Here is a 26,466-nt window from a genome sequence, read left to right as displayed (position 1 = left end):
GCAGAGAAAAGACTTTAGTGTTAACAATAACTTGACCATTGAGGGCAACTTGGACCTGGATTAACGATCGAAATTATCTGATCGTAACGCATTGTAAACAGTATACATGGTGGTCCAGTTCCTTGTGTTTTTTGCGCTACGTTGACCTGCGTAATTACTCAGTATTACATTCCAGCAAAAAAACTGTCAGAACTAGAGGTAGTTTACTTCAGACTACATTTTAAAATTTAAAAAATTATTTAAATTACTGTAAAAATAAAATAAATCGAAACCGTGACGTTGATCATAATTAGCTGTTCCATCCACTGTCTTAGTATTTATAAATATTACAGTTGTCTAAAATAAATGGGTAAAACCCGAATATATAATAATAAAAGACGAAACATAAAACGGGTTTCAAAATAGAACATCTTCATAAAGTTTTAAAATTTAAACCGTTTTAAGCGGAACTTTATACTAAATTTAAAGTTTGCTTCGTAACTGGTGAAGTTTCTTAAAAGTTTATCACAAAACTGTACTTTTACGTCAGCTTAACTATTTCGTCAGTTGTATTTAAATACTGTTATGTAAAGTATATTTTCCTAGACCGTCTATGTCACATACATAAGAATATTATAAATATTTGAAGGAATAAAAAACAAAAAAATCTTGTAACCACCTGTATATCCAGACAAGGAACGTTTTTGCATGGTTCACAGACTCTACTAGTTACGGAACTTGGCTTTGGTTGCGTTTCTCTATCATTGTTTTAAATCAACTTCCTTTATTACTATATTTCACATAGATTATACTAATAAGAAAGCCTACGACTTACACGTTTATTATTTACATAAATTAAAAAGTCTGTATTATCCTTAGGAAATGTTCTGTTAGTAAATTTTAAATCAATGTTAATTTAAATACATTGCTCGCCCAAATATTTATTAACTAAAATAAAATTATTGTGAACTATTGTAACAATATCGTTGCTTGCTACGTGGGAGAGACGTTTTCCCGCCTTTCTATAGTAGAGACAACAGAGGAAATCTTCTATGGCAATTAAACCCATAGACAATTATTATTTTCTATAGCCTATATGACCTATCGGTCGTCACCCGTTCCGCATCTTGACGCTCGTGTGAAATAATCCCAAAATGGTCTTACCGTATTTATCATTTATGGTGTGATTATGTATTGTTTAGATAATATCTACAGGGAATCTTTATGGCTTATATGAACTAAAGATTACAGATATTATTGTGAACAACGGAACGTTGTCAATAAAACTGAGATTTTTTTTTCCTCGGTGCGAAGTATGTTTGACATACTTATATTAAATTTTGCTACTAAACTAATAATAACATTGAATTTAAAATTAGATTGCATTATCATCTCTCTAATTTTTGGATATTTTTGAAATTTAACTGATAGTTTAAATATTTTTAGACGAGGCGTTCTATCGAGGACTTCATCCATACGAATATAAAAATTATGTAAATCTTTTTGACATCCTGCATTGTGTTATTATTATTCGATTGTGTCTGCAACAAAAGATATATTAAAAACCTTTAAAATTAAAATTAAGAATGATGTAACTGTGAGTCACATCAAAGGTGGTCCGGTCCTACTACTTTTTTGGTTGCATCCGAAAACCAGATTTATTTCGATGTGCAAACTTTAACGGTACAGCCAACAGGACCTGAATTATTCTTCATATATTATAGATTGAACTGTTTTATACTCCTTCCGCTAGAAGATTCGTTTTTGTTCTTGTGTTTTGGCAAGATTTTATGCGACCTATTCAACAATAATCGATATATTTTTGACAAGTTACATGAAACCCTTTTATTTGAATTGACGTAACGAGAAAATATTAAATGATTAAGGACAAATACATATAAGAAGGATTTAAATCACTTATTAAGTTTTATGTACAAAATTGAGATAAATAAGATTTTTTAATAAAATAAAAGATAAAAATACTGCAATCGGTCATTTTTACTGAAACACCAATCCTTGAACGCTTAGGTAAATGCACTGTTTTATGATAACCTTACTGTCTCTTATCACAATATCCGTTTTTGAGCTGATCGCTTTTATATGTACAGCAAAGGTAATAGAACGAAGTGAGTGCTGTGGTATCTTTGGAGCCAAAACATTGTTTTATTCGTTATTGAAGGTGCTAATTAGATAGTCTTAGTTAATGAATTGACAATATACAGGGTGGCCAAAAGTCCGAATTGTTGTTTTGTTTTTTCGTCCTATAGAAATTATACACACTCGAGGCCATGTGAAATACGTTTTCAGAATCCCTATTATGCGCTAAAACTTGTAATACAGGGTCTATTTTTGGTAGACTACTATTTTTCATAGTGGGTTCCCGAACATTTTAGGTCATCTTAGTTATGATTAAATAAATTTGTATTTCGTAAAACTAATTATTATTTTCAATAGACCCAATAAACAACCATAAATAATATGTCTCACGCAAGGCCTTGTCAGTAACAATCTAATGGATATTATTATATAAAAACATACGGGATGTAGATTTTTTCTCATTATAATAAAAAATTGTAAAAAAAGTAATTTTTATTATGAAATGCAAAATAAATTATAACTCTGCAGGGGTTGAGCTGAACGACCTCCCGTAGAAGAATTGCTACTGATGACCCCATCTAACCCTTAGTTGAGTTTTTAACCACGTCTTTTCGGGCACGCCTAGATACCATAACTTTTCTAGAAACTAAAGAAAACAAAAATGTTTAGTAAAAATATATTTTCGTTTTCTTTTATTAACGCCAATTTTACTGTTATGTTATTGTAATAAGTCATAATGAATTGGTTTTGATTCTTTTATTTTTACAGGCAGCGAGGCACAAATTCAATGTGGCGCCGATTTCATGAAGGTGACTGTGCCCATGGATGGCGATAGGAAGGTATCATACCTCGACCAGTTAAAAGGTAAATTATCATTCATAATTATTAGCCTAGCACTCTTCAATCACAGTCTGCTACGCCCCCTTAATTTATTCCAGTTGATTTACCTTTCCGAAGAATTTAAAAAAGTTCCGATAAATTATAATTGGTTAGAAAGGTTCAGAACGTGACTTCAATAAAAATAATATCAAATTAAATTTAATACATTTCTAGGTAAAGATTTGGTTTGGTTTTTTGAAAGAAACGGCTGAATTTTTTCGAAATAATTGATTTATATAGAATAAGAGAAGTTAATTATTAATGTACAGTATAGATAATAGTTGTAGATAATTCTGCGTGTTATTTTCTTAAGTGAGTGCGTAATTGAACTCAAACAAATCCTAATTAATAATATATCAAGGAAAGATATGCATAATTCTATATAGTAAATAAGTGTTAAATGGTTATTATAAGTACAGTCAAAGCATTCATTTTTATTTTTATCACCGAGAAAGTAAACAAGTAGTTCTCACGAATTCTTTTTCCGGCGAAAGGAACTATTGTTAGTAGAGAAATTGGGACAACGGATTACAAAAATTGTTGTCCATTGTCCAATATATCACTTACATCTAATCACGATTTATTTCAGAGTTTAACATTATAAAGAGATATTTAATTGTAATTTAAAAGTTAGCTCAGTACATACACGTTCTGAAATCAATAAGAAAATAAAAGAAATACTTTAGTTATGTAAAAATGAAAAGGCTACGTTGTTCCTAAACGTCTTTCCTTTTTACGAGCTTAATTTTCGAAACTCCAAACTTCTACTTTCACATTAATTTCGTCTAGTAAATGCTATTTTAAAAATCCCACACAACTGGTACGGTTAATATTTTAATGTTGATATAAAAATCAATATTAGACATAGACATATTATTTATAACAAACAAAAACACACAAAATAACAATAATCAAAGAGAAAAAATTAAATAAAGATATATATTGAGAGGTATATTTTTTTTTCCTTTTCCCATTCGATTCGTCTCAAGCATGTGTTTGCTGTGGCTGTTAATGGCCCTGGCTAAGCATTATGCTGAGGAGCAGAATGTTCCACAGCGCTGGTCATTCTGCCAGAGACCACATCAGCTAGTTTGCGCCTCATTATATATTAAATGTTTTTTCTTTTAGAATATTCGCCCTGTCAGCCACTGATGGAGTCTGATGCAGCTACGTATATGTTAGACCTCCAAGATTATCATAAATGCGCCGTCACCCGAGTACTAAATAAGATCACTGTAAGTATTCGTGTTTTTTTTAGTCGAACATAGAAAATCTTTTATAGTCGTAATTTGTTAGCTCTTCCTTTACTGTGCAAAGTATCCTTCTTTGTAACTCCTTACCTCTTGATATCAGGCAAAGTGTCTAAATTTATTTAAGAATCTCCTTTTTAAACATTTCTCTTCTGGCTCGTAATTAGCTACTTGTTTTTCTTAATTATGACTCGTGAACGAAGTGTAAATAAATAATTTAATGAACATACAAACCAGTGTTGGTTCGTAGATTAATAATTCTTCTGCTGAAATTAATAACTATACTTCATACTTACAATATTTTGACAAAAATTGTATCTATATGCGTTATTTTCCAGGGAAAACGAACATACTACCACAAAATAGTGATAGAGACGTTATCGGGCGGGCGGGAAACTGTCACCGTGCGATGTGTCGTCACGAACAAGCGAGCCTTGTCTAGAAGAGCCGTAGAACCTTTTCCATTGGATTTTAGTGAACCTGAGTATGTATCAATTAAACATATATGATTATATTATATAAAAATAAATTGAGCCCACCTACCTAATAATAATAATAATAGCCTTTTTTATCGGACATTTCGGCGTATTCTTTATTTTTATTTTTCGTAGATTGATTCTTTCTTCCATTTCTGCTTGTCCGCTTGCCAGGTGGCAAAGGCCTCCTACAATCTACTCCATTCTGGCCTTTCTAAGGCCACTCTACCCCATGTTGTTCCCGCGACTTTTCTAATGTCGTCGTCCCATCTTTTTTGTGGTCTGCCTCTCTTTCTCTTTCCATCTCTTGGGTACCATTGTGTGACTATTTTACTCCATTTATCCTTTCCCCTGATATAAAAATAAATTGATGTCTATTTGCCTCGCTAAAACGCGGGAATGGCTGGGCCGATTTGGCTAATTATGATCTTTTAATATTTGTGAAAGGCTTAGGTGTAAACTGGAAAAATAAATTTTGAGTAAAGAAAAATACTAAAAGCGACAGTTGAATTTAATAATAAAAACCGTTCCTAGCTGGGAAATCGGTTACGTCTTTGTCTTTTTGGTAATAAAAAAGGATACCTAACTTGGTTTTTATGTACTTATGCAGATGCCTTAAGAAATATGTGTGTCATAGTTGTAGTATAAACTATAAGGTCCGATCTCTTTGGTCTGTTTTATAAATATGTACGAAGTTTTGACACAAATATATGTAGGTCATACAAAATTCACCGGGTCATCTAGTAAAAAAAATAAAATGTATACTTAATTAAATTTTGTCTAAAAATATGACATTATAATTTCAGACCTTTGATATAGACGTCTTAAGAAACATATAAATATTTTTGTCTTATAAACAAAATTAGTGGCAACTCTCAACCTCTCAATTTCAAGGAAAAACTTAGGTCTAAATTGTTATCTATGATTCCAACAAACTATAAATAAAATACCGTACTGATATTTTATTGCCATACCATCTTATAGGAGTTTATGAGACTAATATCCTAACATCTTAAGAAAATAGTAGTGAGTGCAACCGCTAGATGGCGGGGCGGTATAATAAATTGTGTGCTAAATTAATTTGTCTACTTTCATATAAAGGCTTTTATTATAATCGCAGGGTTCTTGACATAACACGATACGAAGAAGGCCGTGCCCCCGAACCAATTTTAGGGGCAGTCGTCAAGCAGAATGGAAAACAGTAAGTTTCAAATGATTTTATGTATTACTGTAAATTGTAATAACTGGCTGCAAAGATTAAATGGTCGAAAAAGGCTTTAAAAATCTTGAAAACATTATGAACCTGTTATTGTACGGTAAATGTTTATAATAATTATTGTTAGTACTGGAAGAAGGTAGGTTGTGAGATATAGAAAACGATACACTATCAAGTAAAGTTTATTAATTACCTAGCAAAGTAATCGTAATGCTTTATCTATTTGTTATTTATCTATTCATGACCTTACGGGGTTTTTAGTATTTATGCGATTTCGCCAATGTTTGTGGAGGAAAGATTATGCCAGAGATTATTTTTTAATTGCGCCACTATTATTAAATTATATTAATATTTTTATAAACAATGGCCAGTTACAAAATGTGTACGTACTTTACAGAGTATCAGGTGAGATCTCCGTCAGCCCCGGGACTCCTTTATCCATGGAAATATTCCTGGATAACTCCTCGGCACCCGTATATGGATTACTGGTGAACTACATGCATGTGACAGACACGGGTAAACAGCAGGAGACCATAATATTTAATGGGTATGTTTGAACAATACTCTATATCGATAAAAACTATGATTGTTGATTTATTAAATTGAACATAGTTCAATTTAAACAACTTTGCCAACCCACTACATAAATATCTCGTGAAATATATATAAATTTTTAAGTTATTTGCGCCTTTTAAAAGGATGTTCTTCCCCGCCATTTAGAACGAAAAAACCGAAAAAATGACGTATGAGTTATTACGTCACAAACGCTTTAGATTTAGAAATGGTTACTGCAATTAAAATAATTATTTTGAAATACGAGTGAATAAGAAAGACATCATCAATAAGTTTATAGTAGATTTATAAATTTTAATAACTTTTTAAACTGTTACGCATTACTTTTAATTCTATGTAGTCATAATAATAAAAAAACTTTTTCAGATGTTCGATCGACCCCTACCTTTTTGATAACTTCCAAACCAACGATGGTGATAACTTGACAGCCAAATTTAGGGCATTCAAGTTCCCCGATACGACCTATGTGCAATTTAAGGGTACTGTCACAGTTTGCCTCGACAAGTGTCAAGGGGTAAGTGGAATTTAAGGCCTATACAGATTTTATGAATCATCTACATTTTTCGTGTAATATAATGTATATTATTATGTTTGCCATGTTTTTATTGATAATTTTCGTGATTACATTTTAAACAGTTTCCTAGAAGCGTTCAACGATATTAAATACGACGATTTAATTTTTTTTTTCCATTTATTACAACGCTTATGAATGTAAGTTAATATATATGTACAAATTTTTATTTAAACTAAACAGTTCTGACCCTCATGGTTAATAACTTATTGCGATCACTTAGATTGAGAATAAATGTACAAAACTTAAATATGTAAGGATCTTTGCTAAACTTATAAGAATGTTTAGTAAATGAATTTTAGGGGGCAAATAAATTAAATATTTGCTTATTTAATTACATTTCCATTATTTTTTTCAGGTGCAATGCAGTAACGGCGTAACAGCCTATGGCAGGAAACGACGCTCAATAGCAAACAACGCTGACAGTAATAAAGTGTACGAAGTGTCGCTTACGACATTTATTAAAGTAGACTATTTGGACGGCGATAAAGAAGCAGGTATAACTCTCTAAGGTTTTATCTATGGATACAACTAATTTTTTCTCCAATAATTTAATATAGTTTTTGATTGTAGACTTCTATAACCCTTGAAATATGATTTAAAAATGATTTGATAATCGAATTTTATATAATTTATGTGAAACGTTATAAATGTGATTGTATTTGATTGGATTTCAGAAGACGTATTTGGCTTGATAAAAAATTTGAAAGTAGCAAACCAGCTTTTGGGTGACAGAAATGGAACCCCAGCTACCGTCGCCGAGCACACCCAGGACAACAAACTAGTGTTACAGCAATCCGGTGGTAGTGTAGCTACGTTTAGTGTTTTATTATTGATCGCTAGTATAGCTTTATTATTAAAGTAAACTACCAAAACTATGGAAAATTAACTCGAGGTTTCTATGCTAGGTGGCGCTTCTTGTAATCTTGTGTTATTAAAAATTAAATTAAATCAATCGTGAAATTAATTTCAACGCAAGAGATTGATTTAATTTGAATTGTAGTTAATGTAATCTTTTTCAGTACCTATCTAGCTATTTTATAACCGCGCCATCTTGTTTACCTTTGGTAACAGAAAACATGTAATCTGTGTCCCAGTGTTACTATTAAAATATATATTTTAATTTTGCGACCACTATGTAGTTAGGATTAAGCAACTTGTCTATCACAACTTTTATTTAATTTCTATAAAATGCTCATCTAATATACGTGCAATTAAAAAAAATGTTATTAAGTGTGAAAATGAATTTCTCGACAGTTTTTATTAGTGCAAAAAAACCACATGAAATCATTAATATTAATTAACTTACGTCCATTACTTTTAATTCCGTCCATTTTAAATAATAGATTTATTTTTAGGCCTTACTAAGTTAATGCAGTCGCATTTAAGTTCACTAGTCTTAAAAATAAAATGTAAAATTAAGAAGTAGTAGTTTAGTAATTCTACCATAGTAATAAGTGTATACTTAACAGTACTGCTTTTAATCGATGATTAACAATATTCATGAGGGCATGGAAATCAAAATTCGTTAATATAAGGCAACGAGGGCTGAAAACTTTCTTGTCAGTAATTATCAACGAATCTCAAAATGAATATACGGGAGAAAAGAGAATTTGTGTATGTCTACCCTATTTTGTAACACCGGAATGGTCCACGGGAATACCGGACTGTATACAAATACAGAATATTCCAAAACTGTATATTATATAATTGCTATAAGCATTCTACCGACTTGATACTTTATATAACAACAATTTTTAAAGTACGCAAGCAAGCAATGACTAATAAATTATTGGTACCTTTAAAGAAAAAGAAATAGGTGCTTCAAACACTACAACCCACATTGTCATTATAAATTATGATTGTAACTATGTACGGAAAAATACACGTTTAAATTTTAACCATGTTTTGAGAGCTCTTAAGCCTTTTTTTCAATAAAATGTTTACAATTAATGTTTTTTATTTTACCCAAAAAAATTACTCACGTTGCCTACTTAAATTGTCAAATGCTACAACATTTGAGCTAGTGAAACCAGTGTGGAATTTAAACACCAAAAATCTTTGATGATTGGTAGGCCTTTCTTATTAACTTGAAATATAAGTATTCGTAACATTGTAGGGCAGTCTAAAAAACAAATGTTTATTTTTAGTTTTAATAACAAGATAAATTCAATTATCAATATTATTTATTTTATACAAAACCAATTGTTTAATTTAGTTAATTGTTATAAAGGCTTTTATAGATCTTAATTTAAGATTCTTAATATTAAATCTACACAAGATCTTTGGGGACTGTCTGTAAAAGTCTGTGGTTCTGACTTCTGTCATCGAAACTATTGCGCCTTATTTAGTTTTAATATTTAACACCAGCATAGACCAAGGAGTCTTTCCGGATCTCATGAAACACAGTAAAGTAGTTCCGGTGTTGAAATAAAGACTTTTAACGGTCTTAAAATTAAATCTACAAAAGATCTTTGAGAAATGTCTGTAGAAGTCTGTGGTTCTGTCACCGAAACTATTGCGCCTTATTTAGTTTTCATATTTAACACCAGCATAGACCAAGCCCCAAGGAGTCTTTCCGGATCTCATAAAATGATCTCAAGAAACTCATAAAAGTTTCAATGTTCTAAATATCTTTTAAAGAAAAACACTTTTTAACGGATTATAGTTATGTATTATTGTATTTAAATTTAAAATTATGTACAAATAATTATAAGTTTAAATACAATAATACATAACTATAATCCGTTAAAAAGTGTTTTTCTTTAAATGTGTAAAAGTTATGTTAATAAAAGACAATTCTAAATATCTTTTTTCTGCAGTTACTGTCGTTTAATTTTTTTAAAATATTTTTGTCTTGTTACCCTAAAGAAGTATAACTCCCAACGCGTATACATAAGTAAATACACTTTTTTTATAGTTACAGTTACTAATTATGTAATTATAACCTATAACTTTAAAAAAATAAAACGTTGAATAATATTGGTGGAACATATGGTGAACACTGGTGTTTATACTAACCATAATATTTTACTATACTTGAATGTAGTTAATAACTAAATAAAACTTTTTTATATGTGACGATAAAAAGATTTTAGACGAATTTGCATCGAAAAACTTATTATTTACTATTGCTAGCAACATAGTATACGGATTAAATAGAGTATAGATTGTATATTTAGCCTGTGGATTGAGCAGAGAGCAGATAGAAGATCTATGAACAAAGACCAAAATTCCAATGACCAATCCTGTCATTTTGATTTTATGATCAAAATTGTAATAGGATTCTAAATTCGTTGGATGCGTTTAATAAAACCTAAAAAAATAGTTTAAAAGTTTAATTTTCAGTGAAAAAGGTCAATATATCGTTAATTATAATAGTAAATTTCCTTAATGTGGCACATGAGATAATCTTATTAAAGTTTGAACGATAATTAATGATATTTCTTTAGGTGGTAAGATCTGCGTCTATCTCAAACATGGCCGATCAGTAATGAAACCGTGGTCAGTGTTATTTTACTAAGTTCAAAGTTATGCAGAAAATGGAGCTGCGAGTTGGAAATAAGTATCGATTGGGCCGTAAAATTGGGTCTGGATCCTTTGGAGACATTTATCTTGGTATGTGATCATTGAAAATTATAGTAAACAAAGAAAGGAATAATTGTAGGCCAGCTGTATTTTTTTTTGTTTCCAACGAAATTGGTCTTCTAAAGCAGGACAAGCTTTTGTGTATTTCTTATCTATCATTTACTGAAACAACAAAAATAGGTAAAAAATTAAACCTGTCCATGTGATTATGGTTTTTGAAAGATTCAGCTTAATTAGTCATGGTTTAACTTAACTATCTTATATCTGTTGATTAATATCTAATATGAGTAAATATAATTTGTACTCATATTGTAAGACCCAAAATTGTTTTTGCCAATCATATTTTTTTATTTCATTAATCATAAAGCAAGGACAAACATTTCCTAACCTTATTTTTTTATTGTGTAACTTGATTATGGTTTGTGTAACTGTTTCTTATTGTTATAGGCACAAACATTGTAACCAGAGAGGAAGTAGCAATAAAATTAGAATGTATAAAGACAAGACATCCACAGTTACACATAGAGAGTAAATTTTATAAACTTATGAGAGGAGGCAGTAAGTTTCAAATATTTGTTGTTTAATAGAAAATTATTTTTAATCATAACCTAAGTGTACATGTTTTGTATATCTTATGCAGTTGGATATACACTCTTATTACAATGTTTTATCAGTTTCATTTATGATTTATATTCTTTATCAATATTTAATTTAAGTAAAAAAAATTTATACAATAACTAATTTTTGTTTTTTAAATATATAGCAATTTTAAAAAGTTAAAAGACATACTATATTAAGGCCTATTAATTTTCCCATTTACAATATTAAAAGTATACATATTTTAATATCTAGTGATAATAAATAGGAAGTGTATCAAAATAGACTGATTAAAGTAGTGCTTATACTAATCTTATACTTAATTCAACAGTTGGTATTCCTGCAATAAAATGGTGTGGCTCAGAAGGAGATTACAATGTGATGGTGATGGAACTACTAGGCCCATCTTTAGAAGATCTATTTAACTTTTGTTCACGCCGTTTCTCCCTGAAGACTGTTCTGCTACTTGCTGATCAACTTATTACTCGCATAGAAGACATCCACTATAGGAATTTTATTCATAGGTTAGTCAGTTTATAAGGATTAATAGATACTATCTGAAATTTAAGTGTCTTTAGAAGCATAATTGAACACTTAGAACATCCTTTGTAACATTGGCAAATTTATATTTATTGAATTCAGACATGTTATATCATGTATGCTTTAGAAAAAACATTTGACTGTTTAAACACCATAAACACCATAGATAACATTTGCAAAGACAATTACTGTTTATGAAATACTAGCAGACTCGGCCAAGCGTTGCTGTGGCTAAGGTTTTTGTTATATTACATAGTAGTAAATTAATCAAGGGAAACCGTAGGAGAACTTATGTGAAACGTTGGTACCACGACATGGACCTAAACTAAACTATCTTTAACTCAGCGCCATCTGTTAGAATTGTATCAAATAATAAACAAATGTTAATGTTATCGTAATTTTAGTAAGGATGCCTATTTTTTTGAAAATGAAATATAGCCTATGTCACTCAGGAATGATGTAGCTTTCCAACAGTGAAAGAATTTTTCAAATCTGCCAAGTAGTTACGGAGCCTATTCAATTCATACAAACAAACAAAAAATCAAACCTTTCCTCTTTATAATATTAGTATAGAAAATCCTAATGAGCCTACTTCTATAATAAAAAGTCTACAAATTACTTTAAAATATTGTTATTTTCCTATCATTGCTCTGAGATTAATATGCATTTATTTATTGGCTTTACCTTGAATCTTACAAATTTCCATTTAATTTTTCATCACTTATCTATGTAATTTAAACAGCTTTTCCCTGTTAGTTTAAATCATAATATTAATATGGACTAAATTTAATTTTTCTAAATTGATGTCATGAGTAGACTACATGTACTATGAGTATGAAGCTAACTACAAAACCTACATTCAGCAAATGTAAATCATTAAAGAATTGAGATTGCTTTAGTAGATTATAAGCAAGCGAGGTTATATTGTTTAGGATTAGTTGACCTCAATTGCAATAGGTATTAAGAAAATTCTGCAGAAATTAAGAAACTACCTTCTACTCAAAGTCTAAATATTTCGCTTGTTAAAAGGAACATTATTTTTCAAAGTTCTATTTGGAGTTAGTTATAACAAAACAAGCTTACTAAATGGGTATGAAATTGGGTTTGTAATAAATTTTATGGGTTCTTTTTTATGATTTTTATATCATTTTAACAAATATATACCTGTAAAGAATTAAATGTATACTCATGAGAACTATAATCACTTCAATAGTATAAAAGATTATAAGTCATATGGATTTTTTGGCTTCCATACCTTAAAATGAGTTTGTATATCATTTACCTAGGTAACCAATACAAACAACAATTACTGTTAAGTGTTTTATCATGGCTCAATACAAAATGCTAGGTTTTTGATACATCTAGAAAATATTATCTATTTCAATGTACTTTCACAGTGTTAGAAATAAAAGAAAATGTAATAATGCTAGTGACTTATATTAAACAATCACTTGCCTAGGTCAGGACATAAGGTTAGATAACCTGTTGACCATTTACGTCATTATGTTGTGTGATTTACATCACACAATATTTTATCTTACAGCTTATGCCTCATGCAGTTTTTATGGTGAAGTTGAAGGTCTGAATCACAAAATATTAAACTTGTTTAAAGAATTGATGGTTATATTTCATGAGTCTCCTGTCAACGGTATTGTGGGACTTACACAATTCTCATTTATTGATATTTTTTTAAGAAAGTAACCGACTAGTAAAAATGACTCCATACTCTGAGCAATGTTGAACACCTGTCACAATTATATCTTAAACCTTTAAATTATACATAAATAGGAAATAGTATTTAATCATGTTATTTGTGTTGTCTTTATACTAACAATCGAGTTTCAACTAATTTTTTTAGGTGCATAATTATTATTTTCACTGATCAATCTCATCTACAAGACACTGGCGAAGTACCTTGTGCCCAGTTCGCACAAATTAAATCCATTAAATAAATATCTTAAACAACAGCAGTAACCACACTGTTTTATCAAAAATTAGTTAGAAAATGTTTAAAAGTCTAATATATTTATTTATTTATTATAATAAATAAATACTTTTTATTCCTCTAAACACATTGCTTTGTGTATATTGTATAGCAACTGAGAAAAGGGCCTTATCTTTAAAACATAGAATTTATTGTCAATAAATCATTAATCTTATATTCATTTTATTATCAGATATATGTGTTCATTGAAGCTGGCAATACAAACATTGTTATAATTGATAATGCTTCTTCTATGATACTTTATATATTTAAGCTATATCATATGGATTGTGTTGAGCAAACTTTGGCTGACTTTAACGCTTCTATAGCATTGCAACAGTCATTAAATGGTGCAAATAAAAAATATTTTCATATGAAAAATACATAGTCTAAATACTCTATCAAATTTATCATGTTAATTATTTATTTATTTTTACAGAGACATCAAACCTGACAACTTTTTAATGGGACTTGGTAAAAAGGGCAACTTAGTGTACATAATAGATTTCGGCTTAGCGAAGAGATACAAGGATCCACGCACCAACCAACATATACCATACAGAGAAAACAAAAACTTGACAGGTATGATTTTACATTCGCTGTATTGCATGTAAAAATATTATTATTTTTATATGCATCCAGTATATTTACAAAAGCACAGATTTTCAAACAATTTGACACGGGTTTGTTTTGATAAAAATTTTAATGAAGTTTGACTATAATTTATTAACAAACTATTGTCTTTAACAAAAATTAGTACTAAGTACAACAATAATTAATGTAAAAATTTCCATAATATTATGGTAAAATGTTTGTCAAAGTAAGACTGATACATATTTTGGTATATAATAAATGATTCCTTACAAGCATTGTATAAAATAAAAAAAATTGGCGATTAAAAAGAGTGGCGGAGAGTTTATTGCCAGTTCTTCTCTTCCGTTCTACGCCCTTGGTTTGAGAACTGGCAGTAAATGTAAAATTAAATTCATTTAATATTTCTTTTTTTGACGTTCATAAGTGTACATTGTTACCTACATGAATAAATAAATTTTGAATTTGAATTGAAAAGTAGACACAAATATTTCTTCCATAATTGATTTATAAATAATGGTCTACTTTTAAAATGAAATTTAATTTACAATTTTAAATTAAAATTATAGACAAAAGCAAATACACGTTAGATATATTTGAGAACAGTGTTGGTTTAATGGATTCCGCTTGCGAGTCTTATACCTGAGTTCGTAGGTTCGATCTCCGGCTGTGCACAAATGCCCTTTTTTATGCACTCATTTAACATTAGCTAGAAAAGGTAAAGGTAATAATAGACAGTGTGCGCCAGTCAGGAGACTGATTGCTTACTTGCCATTAATATCAACAAATAAAACAGATCTTAAACAGCCACTTATTAAGTTTGTTTTACATTGCGTCATTGTTTTTTTATATATGCGAAGAATATGTAGGGTTGGGAAATAATGGCTCCATGAAATGAAAGTTCCCATTGACATATTTCAGGAACGGCTAGATACGCGTCGATAAATACCCATCTCGGTATAGAGCAGTCCCGGCGTGATGACCTGGAATCCCTGGGCTACGTTCTAATGTACTTCAATCGCGGCAGCCTTCCCTGGCAGGGTCTGAAGGCGGCCACTAAACGGCAGAAGTACGAGAGGATATCCGAAAAGAAGCTGTCTACGCCCTTTGACGAGCTTTGCAAAGTGAGTATTTGCTTACTTATTGTCAAATTGTATGTTAATTTCTACTAGGAGGAATAAATACTTGAAATAGAATTCGTAATTTTATTTTCTTTTGTTTAATAACTATATTATAATAATTTTTTTCTCGATAATTATATACATGTGATATGTTTTGATTTACTTAGTTAAAATATGCTAAAAAAATTTAAGTTTCTGTAGCCAAATTAAAATTGTATTTATTTAAAAAGCACCTAATTTTGTTATGTATGGAAATATATATTTTTAAGTTGTTTTTTTAATGCCTAAAAAAAACAACTTAAAAATACTTTATATATATAACTTAAGTCAGTTTACTGCACCTTTGCAGTTAACTGACTTAAGTTATAAGTATAACTAATCTCAGTCTTAGGGCCTGTTTCACAATGTATGGATAAAGTGCCAAATAGCTATGCAACACATAAATTATTCGAAAGATAAAAGTTCCAAATAAGATACTTCGAATTTCATGACGTAGACATCTGACAGTCGTGAAACGCAAAAATACTATTTATCATACCAATAAGTAATGAATAGCTTATTTGGAACTTATCCGGACATTGTGAAACAGGCCCTAAGCTAATTTACCAAAAAGGAAGTGTACAATAATACTCACTGTCTCTATTAAAGGGAAGGCACTCTTCTATACTATAATAATAATAATATAATATAATATATAATATAATATTATAAAGAGGAAAGGTTTGATTTTTTGTTTGTTTGTATGAATTGAATAGGCTCCGAAACTTCTTGGCAGATTTGAAAAATTCTTTCACTGTTGGAAAGCTACATCATTCCTGAGTGACATAGGCTATATTTCATTTTCAAAAAAAATAGGCATCCTTACTAAAATTACGATAACATTAACATTTGTTTATTATTTGATACAATTCTAACAGATGGCGCTGAGTTAAAGGTAGTTTAGTTTAGGTCCGTGTCGTGGTACCAACGTTTCACATAAGTTCTCCTACGGTTTCCCTTGATTAATTTACTACTATGTAATATAACAAAAACCTTAGCCACAGCAACGCTTGGCCGAGTCTGCTAGTGTGCAATAAACTGTGAATTAATAATTGTTAAAGAATCATCCGGTGGAATTTCAACTGTACTTGAAGTACTGTCGGCGGTTGCGGTTCGAAGAGAGACCGGATTATGGGCATCTGCGACAACTCTTCCGTACATTGTTCCATCGGCAGGGATTCACCTATGATTACGTCTTTGACTGGAATATGCTCAAATTCGGTGCGCCAGGTAAATATAAATAGATAAGAAAGATAAATAAATTTAAAAAAAAATCATCATACAGTTGTTTGTGGATTTGTCTAAACTTCAATTAAGATTTAAGGAAACATTAAAATATACGGCGGTTTCAAGTATTCGATAATCTAATATTGTTATCTAAAAAATAAAATACGTTAATTTTGGAACATAAGATCATCATGGTATCACTTATTCCACGTCAATCAATTCGAACCTGTAGGCATCCCTACTCATCGGCAAAGAAGACAGAGGGTGTTGGCCGAGAGAAAAAGCCGGCGTAAAAAACTCTCGGTACTCTTTTAAAAAAGCAAATCACCAAACAATTTTACAATATTTAATTTGCTATGTTTGTATATAGCAAATTAATTAGAAGTAGCCTGCCCAGCACTAGTCCTAGGCCCTTTTATCAACTAGATAATCACTAACTTTATAGTTAGCCTTTTTACACAGCTTTATTAAAATTAAATATGATGTTTGAAAATACAGTTTTATATAACGCCCCGTGATTTAACGACAAACCCATTAAGCGTCGAAATCACTCGGCTTTGGTTGGTTTAGCTTTAACGACAATTAAATAATAAAAAATACTTAAGTTTCTAGCCCGTAATAATCTCGAATATCGGCAACATACGACCGAAATTTCTAAGACAAAAGGTGTTAAATGTCAAAAAGTATCACAGCTGTAGAAACTGTTGTATTATCTGTATTTATTTCCTTGGAGTTGGCATAGATTAAAAGTTATAATATAATGTAACTTATAATTACATATTTAAAATTATGTTTAAATAATTATAAGTTTAAAATAATACATAACTTTTATCCGTTAATAAAGTGTTTTTCATTAAATGTGTAAAAGTTATGTTAATAAAAGACAATACTAAATGCGTTCTTTTGATTACAAATTGAAATTGCTTGAACGTGCTTTATCACAAAGATACCTCAATATCGCAAGATATTAATAAAAAAATTCAACGTTTTTCAAAATATGTAACACTAAGAATTATTGTGTTTTATGTAATTACTAAGACTAGTCTAAAAAAAACTTTTTGTCTAATACAGATTTTTCTCAGAATCAAAATTCTTAATATCCTCAAAACTGACATAAGTTTTAATTGAAACTGGCATAAAGTTATAACTTTAGCAATAAATTTAAAAAAAAAACTTTCTAAGTCCCTTAATTACATAGAGTTTACACTGTACTCTGCCTAGGTACTACAATACCTACTAGTGATACGTCTGCTTTTTGCAAGACGTTAATATACTACATAATATTGCTAAACTAAAATAATTTCAGGAGTTGGCAATACTCGCGCTAACCAGCCTCCAAAAGGTCATCGTGATCAGAAACAAAAACAAGAAACAAGTGAGTATTATCACTAGAAATTACTTAACTAGGTTTTTATGGGTTTTGCAGAACTTTAGAAATGAGGGTACTTTTGGATAATACAAATGAGGGTACTTTATGGCAATAGTAATCAAATTATTTTGTGACAAGACTGCATTTACAAAGTGATATTAGAAAAATATATGTTTTCATGGTGTCAATTTACGTCTAACTATATATTAGATATTACCTAATAAAATAATGTTTTCGTTTTCATACATTAAATGGTCTGTCCAAAGCCTATTATGGCCTATTAGGGCTTATTTAATAAATATATAGAAATATTAAATATTATTAAAGATATAGCCAAAGATGGTATATACAGAAAGGTTCAAACATTTACGAAAGTAATATATAATAGTAAATCCGGAATTTTACATTTTAATTACACGGAAAATAACGTTACAAAATTAGTGGCTGCAAGCAGTTTTATGAAAATATGAGGATATAAATGGAAGTAATTTCGTAAATTAATTAGTGTCGTTGTCAAATCCACCGTATTGCAGTAACCTTGGCCCCATCAGTGTCGGAGGCAATATTTTTCTATATATTTCGAGAAGGAATGAGCAGTGTTGGCGACTGTCATACCTGAGGTCGTAGGTTCGATCCCCGGCTGTGCACCAATGGAGTTTCTTTCTATGGGCGTATTTAACATTTGCTCGAACGGTGAAGGAAAACATTGTGATGAAACCGACATGTCTTAGACCCAAAAAGTCGACGACGTGTGTCAGGCACTGGAGGCTGACCTACTTGACTATTAGATTTAAAAATGATCATGATACGGATTCAGACATCTGAGGCCAAGACCTAAAGAGCTTGTAGCGCCACTGATTTTTATGTCGGGAAGCGTTACAAGAAACTTAAACTTCTAATAACAATGCGTTTTTTAGCAACTGAAAATAGTTTTAAGTCTATCATAAGAATTCAGGGTGGCATCAAATACACACGTCCGCATAGTAGAAGCGCTTTCGCGACACTAGTTTCACGATCACGCATCTCCATTATGAAATTAATTAGAAAATATTGAATTACACGGGAAACTGTTGATAAAATGAAAGTCACGAAATTAATTTCATGCCACTAATTTCTTAATGTAATTCCGGTTTTTGGGTTAGTAGATCAGGCTTGTTGAAATTATTACCATGCCCTCCCACTCTATCAATCAAACAAAATATATTTATTAACATAGGTAAATAATATAAATTAAAAACAAAGATTTTTCTCAGATTATCTAAGATCCTCTATCATTAACTAACGCCCTTGACTTGCGAACTGGTAGTAAATGTAAATTTACAATTAATTCAATTTCTGTGACTTTTATAAGTGTACATTATGTTACCTATATGAATAAATGATTTTTGATTGATTGATTAATTATTTACATTTTTTTAAATATACTTAACGTATGAAGTTTTGTAAGTTTTTGTGAGAAAATAAATAAATATTATTATTGATGTGAAACACCTATAGCCGCACGTAAAACCGATTTTTGGCGTGGCGACGTATGCCGTGGCGCATCGCCACGCTATATGATATACAGTTTAAATACAGTAGTAAATTTCACATTGAAAATATTTAATGAAAATAATGTTTATTCAACAAATAGTCATCGTTATCTGGAAAAAAATCGTAATATTTTATTTTATCATTATGACATATTTAGTTTCTATCACAATCTGATATTATTCTTTTCTGCATATTACTTTTACAAAATAATGTCGATGTTTCACATCTGCCAGGCGTCCCGTGACAGCTCTAATTTTTTATTTATATTTTATTAAATCCAGGTGCGGCCGGCCCTGCCGCTCCGCAGCCGAGCACTACGGTCGCAGCGATTTCAGAGTGGCGGTGAGGAAGCTCGCACAAAAGGCCGCGTAACACCTAGGCGCAATCCTATTATCGGATAACGATCGGAACGCGAGAGTCGCTTGTTTTTCTTATAATACACGTTTAACGGTGCTAATTCTGATGTATTCATGATCTATTGATTCCTACGTAACATACAAAACATTGGTACTAATCATGTTTTAGTGCATTGCTTTTGTCGAACATAGATACCAGTTATTTCATCAGAATTACCACTAAGTACAGCGATTGCGACTAGTCGCAAATGACGCGACCGCGACTTGTATCCGTAATTAGGAAGGGGCAACATATCACCACTGACGTCCCTCTGACAGAATGTACGTTCATAGATTTTGTACTTGTAAATTATTGAATTCATAGGCTAATGGCGCGCTGCCACGTAATATTGTACTTTATGCTCAGTTATATTTAGATGTTTTTTATTTTAAGTTCGAATGCATTTATTTTTTGATGGCCTACGATGTGTGTGCAATATGGCTATTCGTCTTCCATGTGTTAGCTTTGGAACTGAGTTGAGTTGATATTGAATAAGTTTAAAATACTGAAATTTGACAATTTTTTTTTGACAATATGACGTGATAACAATTGTTAGTACAAGGAAAGGACATTTAAAATTGAAATACACAAATCATTTTTTTGTGATTATTTCTTACCAAGTTTGCTTGAAATCACTTTACAGTTAGAGTTGACAAAGCAACTAACGCCTGTCTAAAATTATTTTACGAAATTTGTCTTTAGTTGTTCATATATTGTACAATCTAAATTGTTTGTTAATTCAATTTCAACTCATACAAAGGCCTGCTTAAATGATCCAGCCACTGCCATAGGTTAACGTAGAAAGGTTAAATTTAACATAGTTAAAATTATTGATCTCTAGAATTTCTCAACTCGTGAGTTCTGAAAGATTATACGATTAAATTGTGCGTTATTTCTTATGACCATACATACAAACATCAAAATTGCTACAAACCTTTTATAGGCATAACAGATTTTACGTCCATCAACCTTACATTTAGTATCAAGAGCTGTCAATTTTTTTTGTATGACGTCTGACATTTGACTGCGCTCAAGTGACATTGGTTTGAGAATATCGACCCTAGTCTGTGGCATATGTTTTTTTTTTATAGAACAGGGGGCAAACGGGCAGAGGGCTCACCTGATCAGCCAGACTGCGTTAACTAACTAAAGGCTTAACATTTATATAAAATTGTCAAGCTACGTATGATATAGGATTTGCAATAAGTATGTCTAATATAGCATACAGTAGAGCAATGAACCTGATTAAAGATTGAAGTTCAAAAATTACTCCTTTTAAAAAATCAAATGAATGAATAATTAATTTCTTTTACAGTTTTTAGTTCTTTACTATTTATTTTATGATTTTTTTTCAAAAATATCAGCGAATACAAAAATATATATAACATCTGTTATCAATATATGAAGTGGAAATGTGCAGAAAAGACAATTAAATTCTTCAATTAGGGCCTATTAGTCCATCGTAGTTTTGTACATATTCGTGCATTGATTTAAGTTAATAATTAATTTCTAATGATGGCTGGATGTATATATTAGGTAATTTCTTTCACAATTATTCATCTTTTGTACCGAATTATTTGTTAAGTAGTACCTATACATCTTATATGACTGAGAATCGAGTTCAATTATGTAAATAATTAGTGTTTTGTTACAATGAGGTTGGCATAGGATTAATCCTCGTATATTCCATAAGGATTTAGTTATAACAATGATATTTACATAGATTCAACATCGAAATAACTGATAATGTAGGTTTTGGGAAATTCTGTTCTAAATTCTTGTTTTAATACTCCGCACTTAATATTAAATTGTAATAATGGAATCGATAACATTAAATTTATTTAACAAAATCCGTTCCAAAACGTTTCCTTCGTGTGCCAATTTAAACAGTATTGGCGGTAACTGATTAACTACCTATGTATAGCCTTTTATATCCAAATGTATGTTAATGATATTGTTTTACTAAATTACACTAAGCATTGTTTATACTTTAGCTATGATAAGTAAAACTTGAGTGATTTCTTATTAGGATTGTTCTCTAAAGCGACAAATCTCTGAATGCCTAATCAGAGTAACGGATGACTATTGATGGGTACGTGTACGTGGAGGCGTATACGTATTACGAGCGTACGTACAAGTCAAGGTGTACATTGAAGCTTGGAAAGAAATTGTATGGCTTGACACTTGAATGCTCTAAGCGTCAAGTTTGTTGACACCTGCGCATACACACCGAAAACATTTAATTATGTTGTTTCGACTTGCAATCGACGGTCATTTGTATAATACTAATGCAAATTTGTCACCACGTTTTAGAAGCATTCAAAGTATTTATGTGATTGACATGCATTAGTTTTGCAAAATATTAATACAAATGACCGATGAAGATCAATTGGCAATAATACTTTTTCAAAAAAATTAATTAGTCCAAATTGGATTTATTAAACGGTTATTGTAATGTGACTTGCTTCACGTGTTTAAATATTACGGTCAATATATCTCTAATGAGATTCTTTGCACAGTGAGTTTTACTAACAATCTACACGTCGAATGTAACAGCTACAGAAATATAGCTGACTTAGGGTTGGACCACATCTGGCAGCACGGAATCGCCTTTTTATGTCGCCCTTTCTCTTTCTGTCGCCCTTTCTCTTTCTGTCGCTTTGAACTGCCATTTGCTAGACGGAGACAGAAAGCATAATGCGATAGCACGCGGCGGAATCCTCGAGGCGATCGGCATCACGGACAAAATGCAATGGTCGGCAGGGAGACTTCGGAACGCTGAAGCGCGCGATAGCATGCTGTCTCACTCTATCGTACAATGGCGCACGCGGCCGCTCGTCAGCTCACTGTAACCTGTTCATTCATGCCGTACAATGGGCCACCTATGCTGCAGCATGCTGACGCGCGCGATGCCTTTTTGTCTGCGGAATGCGACAGCGCGGCACGTGGCACAGGCGGAACAAATGCGATTCCTTGCTGCCAGATGTGGTCCAACCCTAAATTAACTTGGATCGTTCAGACGGCACACCTTTGAGCGACGCGTTCGGCGTCCTCGATCCGAACATCTCAAGATTCCGACTAGCTTTGAACACTATCGAATGTCGAGAAACTATGATTTGACAGTTCAAATGTAGTTAAAGTTTGAGTCCGTTTAAAATGCGGATCGAATTTCGTGTTCATATGGGAACGCTTGCGAGACATGAAAGCTTTTTAAAATGTCCGCTAACTAATTAAAGACTAAATTTAACTGTATATAATAATGGTAAGATAGTTAAGCCAAAACACTGTTTTTTATAATCCTAGGTAATTTTAATAACTGTTGTAGTGATAAAGTCATTATTTGACATATTTTTATTGCATATTCATTTTCTGTAGCCGATCTATGTGTGAAGCATAATATCTTAAACTTGTCTTATGTATTTCAAATAAAATATTTTCAGATATCCTATATGAAAACCTATCGAAGTAGATGTTAATAATAGAAGCTTCGTAAACTATTTTCGGTTGTTGTTGCTTTTCAAAGTCGATTTCTTTTTTATTTTCATCTTAGAATTAATGTGCTAAGCTTTGATGTGAATTTTGATAGGGATAAAGCATTTCTAAATAGTTTTCATAATGATAAATTATAGGCCCGTGAGGTTCGGTTGCATTTTGTTGAGGGGTTGTCAGCTTAGCATATTATTATGCTTTCGATATTAAAATCTATTATTATGCTTGCATTGTTTTCAACGTCCAGTATGTATTGATTCCTTTAGCACAATAAAGTGGATAAAAGAATGTGTATTTATTTATGTTGCCAGAAAACCCCCGTCGACAGGTAAATGGACACCGTTTATCATGCTTGATTTGTCGCTGAGAAGGAAAACTATGGCGTTTACTGCTTCTTGTACTTCGCCAAACCTATAAAATAACCATTTACAATGATTATGATATTAGAACAGGTTATAGTCTGTAAACAATTTAGTAACGCATCGTATTAATAGTTTTACAATATGTCATTAAAAAGGCCCTGAATACGTTTTAATCGGGTTATTTATAAGTTTTTTTATAGAACAGGTGGCAAGAGAATTATGGTGATGAGTGAAACTGCCGCCTATGGACACTCAATCCCAAAGGGCTCGCAGATGCGTAGCCGACTTTTAAAGAATTGGTACGCTCTTGGAGGACCCTAAGCTATTACTAAAACCTGCATTTTATCATGGAATGTAACTCTTCAGTAATAATTAGTAAAATAATGTAAGCATACCTGCCCAAAGGTATTTTAGAAAGCATAGTTCGTGCTTTGTCAGGATCAGCCCAAGCTTTTCGCCCCAATTCTGTCATTATCACTGTTGGATTGATAGTATTTACTCGAATACCGTGAGGTCCTAGTTCCAATGCCATCACACGTGTCATTGCATCCAAAGCACCTTTCGATGTGCAATAGGCCAAGTGATCTTTTAATGCTGCCTATATGAATTAAATACGTTTAGTTCGTATTTAGTCCCGTACGCCTAATACTATATAAAATATTTGTATGAAAAACCAGAAGCGCCCCAAATATAACAAGTTATATATATATATATGTTAGAGGTACTCCACTAGTGAACCGAGCCTATTTATATCCAATACATATTTAGGTTTCAGGTTTAAGTCATAAAATCAAAGTTTTACTCTAGGTTAAGTAAGATTCGAAAATGATCTAATTAACTTATAGATTAGATAAGTATCTAATCTTCAACATATAAAAGACAGTATTTTAGTTAAATCATAAAAATATACTTACTTTTGACCCTTGCGAGGAAATATTAACAATGGAACCCATAATTTTAATATCGATCATTTTCCTAGCAATAATTTGGGATATATTTAATATAGCCCTGACGTTTACTTGCATTGTTCTGTAAAAAACATTTTTTATAATTTTATTTCAAGGTTTATACATAAGGGTAAATAAATCGGCGGTCTGTTTAATTATTTCCATAATTATATTAAAATAACAGCCAGTAAAATAGGAAAAACTAATGTAAAATTATTTAAAATAAATGAAGGGTAGCTACATAATATAATGGACACATAAATTTGGGATGTCGTTGGGCGAAAGATGGTTGGAGACAGTATAAGCTAGAAAGTTTTGGGTGTTCTTGGAGAAGACTTTTACCTGTAGGTCGTCGTGGTTCCATGTCGTTAAAGTGGTTGTATTTTTTATGGAGTTTAATAAATGTTCTTATTCGTAATCCTGGGCCTACCTGCCCACCACCTGCATTAGGAATTTACAATTGAAGAAATGCGATGTGGTCATTTAAGGCTTGTACCAGTTACGACTATGTCTATTTTGATTTAAATTTGCCTTGAGCGATTACTTCTTTAAGTAGTGTCAGCCTACATTAAAGATTTTGCGTCAAGTACGCCATCGACGGAGGTTTATTTTAGGTCCGCTTAGGCCTAAAAGGCGATGTATTTTACGAGGAGAGATCCGTGACCACATTGCGTATAATAATGATCTGATAAATAGAAACGAGTGGGCTCTTGGGATACATATTAGTTTTTATTTTTGATGAAAACAAAATTAAATAAATACGGCTTAATATAGGATTCAAAACTTACTGGTCAAAAATATCCGGTGAGCAATCTAGAACTGGTTGATTCTGTATAAATCCCGCACAGTTTACTAAACCATGAAAAATTCCAAGCGATTCGACAATTTCTCGAGTGGTATCCCAATCTCGTAGATCGACACAGGCTGTTTCGATTGAGGGGTATTCATTTTTTAATTTTTGTAGGTTTTCTTCTTGATGCGAGATAGCAACTACTGATGCTCCAAGTCTCCAAAGTTCGATGACAGTACCACGACCGATACCTGAAGTTTGTTTGTTTAGTGATGGTTTGCATCTCAATAATAAGATTTGCTTAATTAATAATTAAAAAATATTCAGTTAATTGGTATAAATAAACTTAACTATTGCATCTAATTAATATCCACAATCTTTTATAAAAAATGGTAAGAAATATCAGTAGAGAAATTCGTTTAAAAAAAACAAGCTTGATTTATTTGATGTTGCTAATACAACTAGTCCGTAAATTTCACATGGTTTTGGGAAACCAGGTATTACAAGTCTTACCTGAACATCCACCGGTCACTAATATTCTTTTATTTTCGAAGTATTTAGCCATTGTCGCTCTGCAGTTAAATGTTCAAATTGATTCGACCTTACGTACGCTTATCTTGAACAAGTTTATTATTTAATAACAAAGATGATAACTTGTAGATATATTATCACGTACCTACCTATATGGATAATTTAATACAAATAAAATGTTTCAACAGTAAACAAATATTTTGAACTATCCGTACGGACTACTTAAAAACTATCATGCTAGGATATTCAATAAAAAGCGTGACGCAGTTATATTTTATTTTTCGACGTAGTCGTCTGTCACGGTTATACGCTTTTATATTT

The 26,466-nt window shown here is 31.3% G+C and overlaps 3 protein-coding genes across 3 annotated transcripts in view; 2 read left to right on the top strand and 1 right to left on the bottom strand.

Moving 5' to 3' along the window:
• The window catches only part of LOC110993605, a 30,540-nt gene extending 21,546 nt beyond the window's left edge, over positions 1-8,994 (top strand). The window contains exons 3-10 of the mRNA XM_022259936.2: positions 2,845-2,940; positions 4,084-4,190; positions 4,544-4,689; positions 5,802-5,882; positions 6,295-6,444; positions 6,837-6,984; positions 7,400-7,538; positions 7,719-8,994. Coding sequence (XP_022115628.2) covers positions 2,845-2,940; positions 4,084-4,190; positions 4,544-4,689; positions 5,802-5,882; positions 6,295-6,444; positions 6,837-6,984; positions 7,400-7,538; positions 7,719-7,906 — 1,055 coding nt within the window. The 3' untranslated portion in view covers positions 7,907-8,994. The remainder of the gene's footprint in view (positions 1-2,844; positions 2,941-4,083; positions 4,191-4,543; positions 4,690-5,801; positions 5,883-6,294; positions 6,445-6,836; positions 6,985-7,399; positions 7,539-7,718) is intronic.
• Positions 8,995-10,263: 1,269 nt separating this feature from the next.
• LOC110993581 (casein kinase I) lies at positions 10,264-23,803 on the top strand. The gene is made up of 9 exons (XM_022259910.2): positions 10,264-10,397; positions 10,494-10,659; positions 11,077-11,187; positions 11,558-11,750; positions 14,190-14,332; positions 15,263-15,465; positions 16,563-16,731; positions 18,035-18,103; positions 19,912-23,803. The coding sequence occupies exons 2-9, from the start codon at positions 10,575-10,577 to the stop codon at positions 19,974-19,976; spliced, it is 1,038 nt and encodes a 345-aa protein (XP_022115602.1). The 5' UTR covers positions 10,264-10,397; positions 10,494-10,574; the 3' UTR covers positions 19,977-23,803.
• Positions 23,798-26,259, bottom strand: LOC110993582 (L-xylulose reductase). The gene is made up of 5 exons (XM_022259911.2): positions 26,128-26,259; positions 25,613-25,865; positions 24,792-24,906; positions 24,273-24,475; positions 23,798-23,926 (listed from the first exon to the last, which is right to left on the bottom strand). The coding sequence occupies exons 1-5, from the start codon at positions 26,177-26,179 to the stop codon at positions 23,815-23,817; spliced, it is 735 nt and encodes a 244-aa protein (XP_022115603.2). The 5' UTR covers positions 26,180-26,259; the 3' UTR covers positions 23,798-23,814.
• Positions 26,260-26,466: the final 207 nt, after the last annotated feature.

This window comes from Pieris rapae, chromosome 13, assembly GCF_905147795.1.
Source record: "Pieris rapae chromosome 13, ilPieRapa1.1, whole genome shotgun sequence".
NCBI lineage: Eukaryota > Metazoa > Arthropoda > Insecta > Lepidoptera > Pieridae > Pieris > Pieris rapae.
Note: the sequence above shows the minus strand (reverse complement) of the source record. Positions and strands in the feature narration are given on the sequence as shown.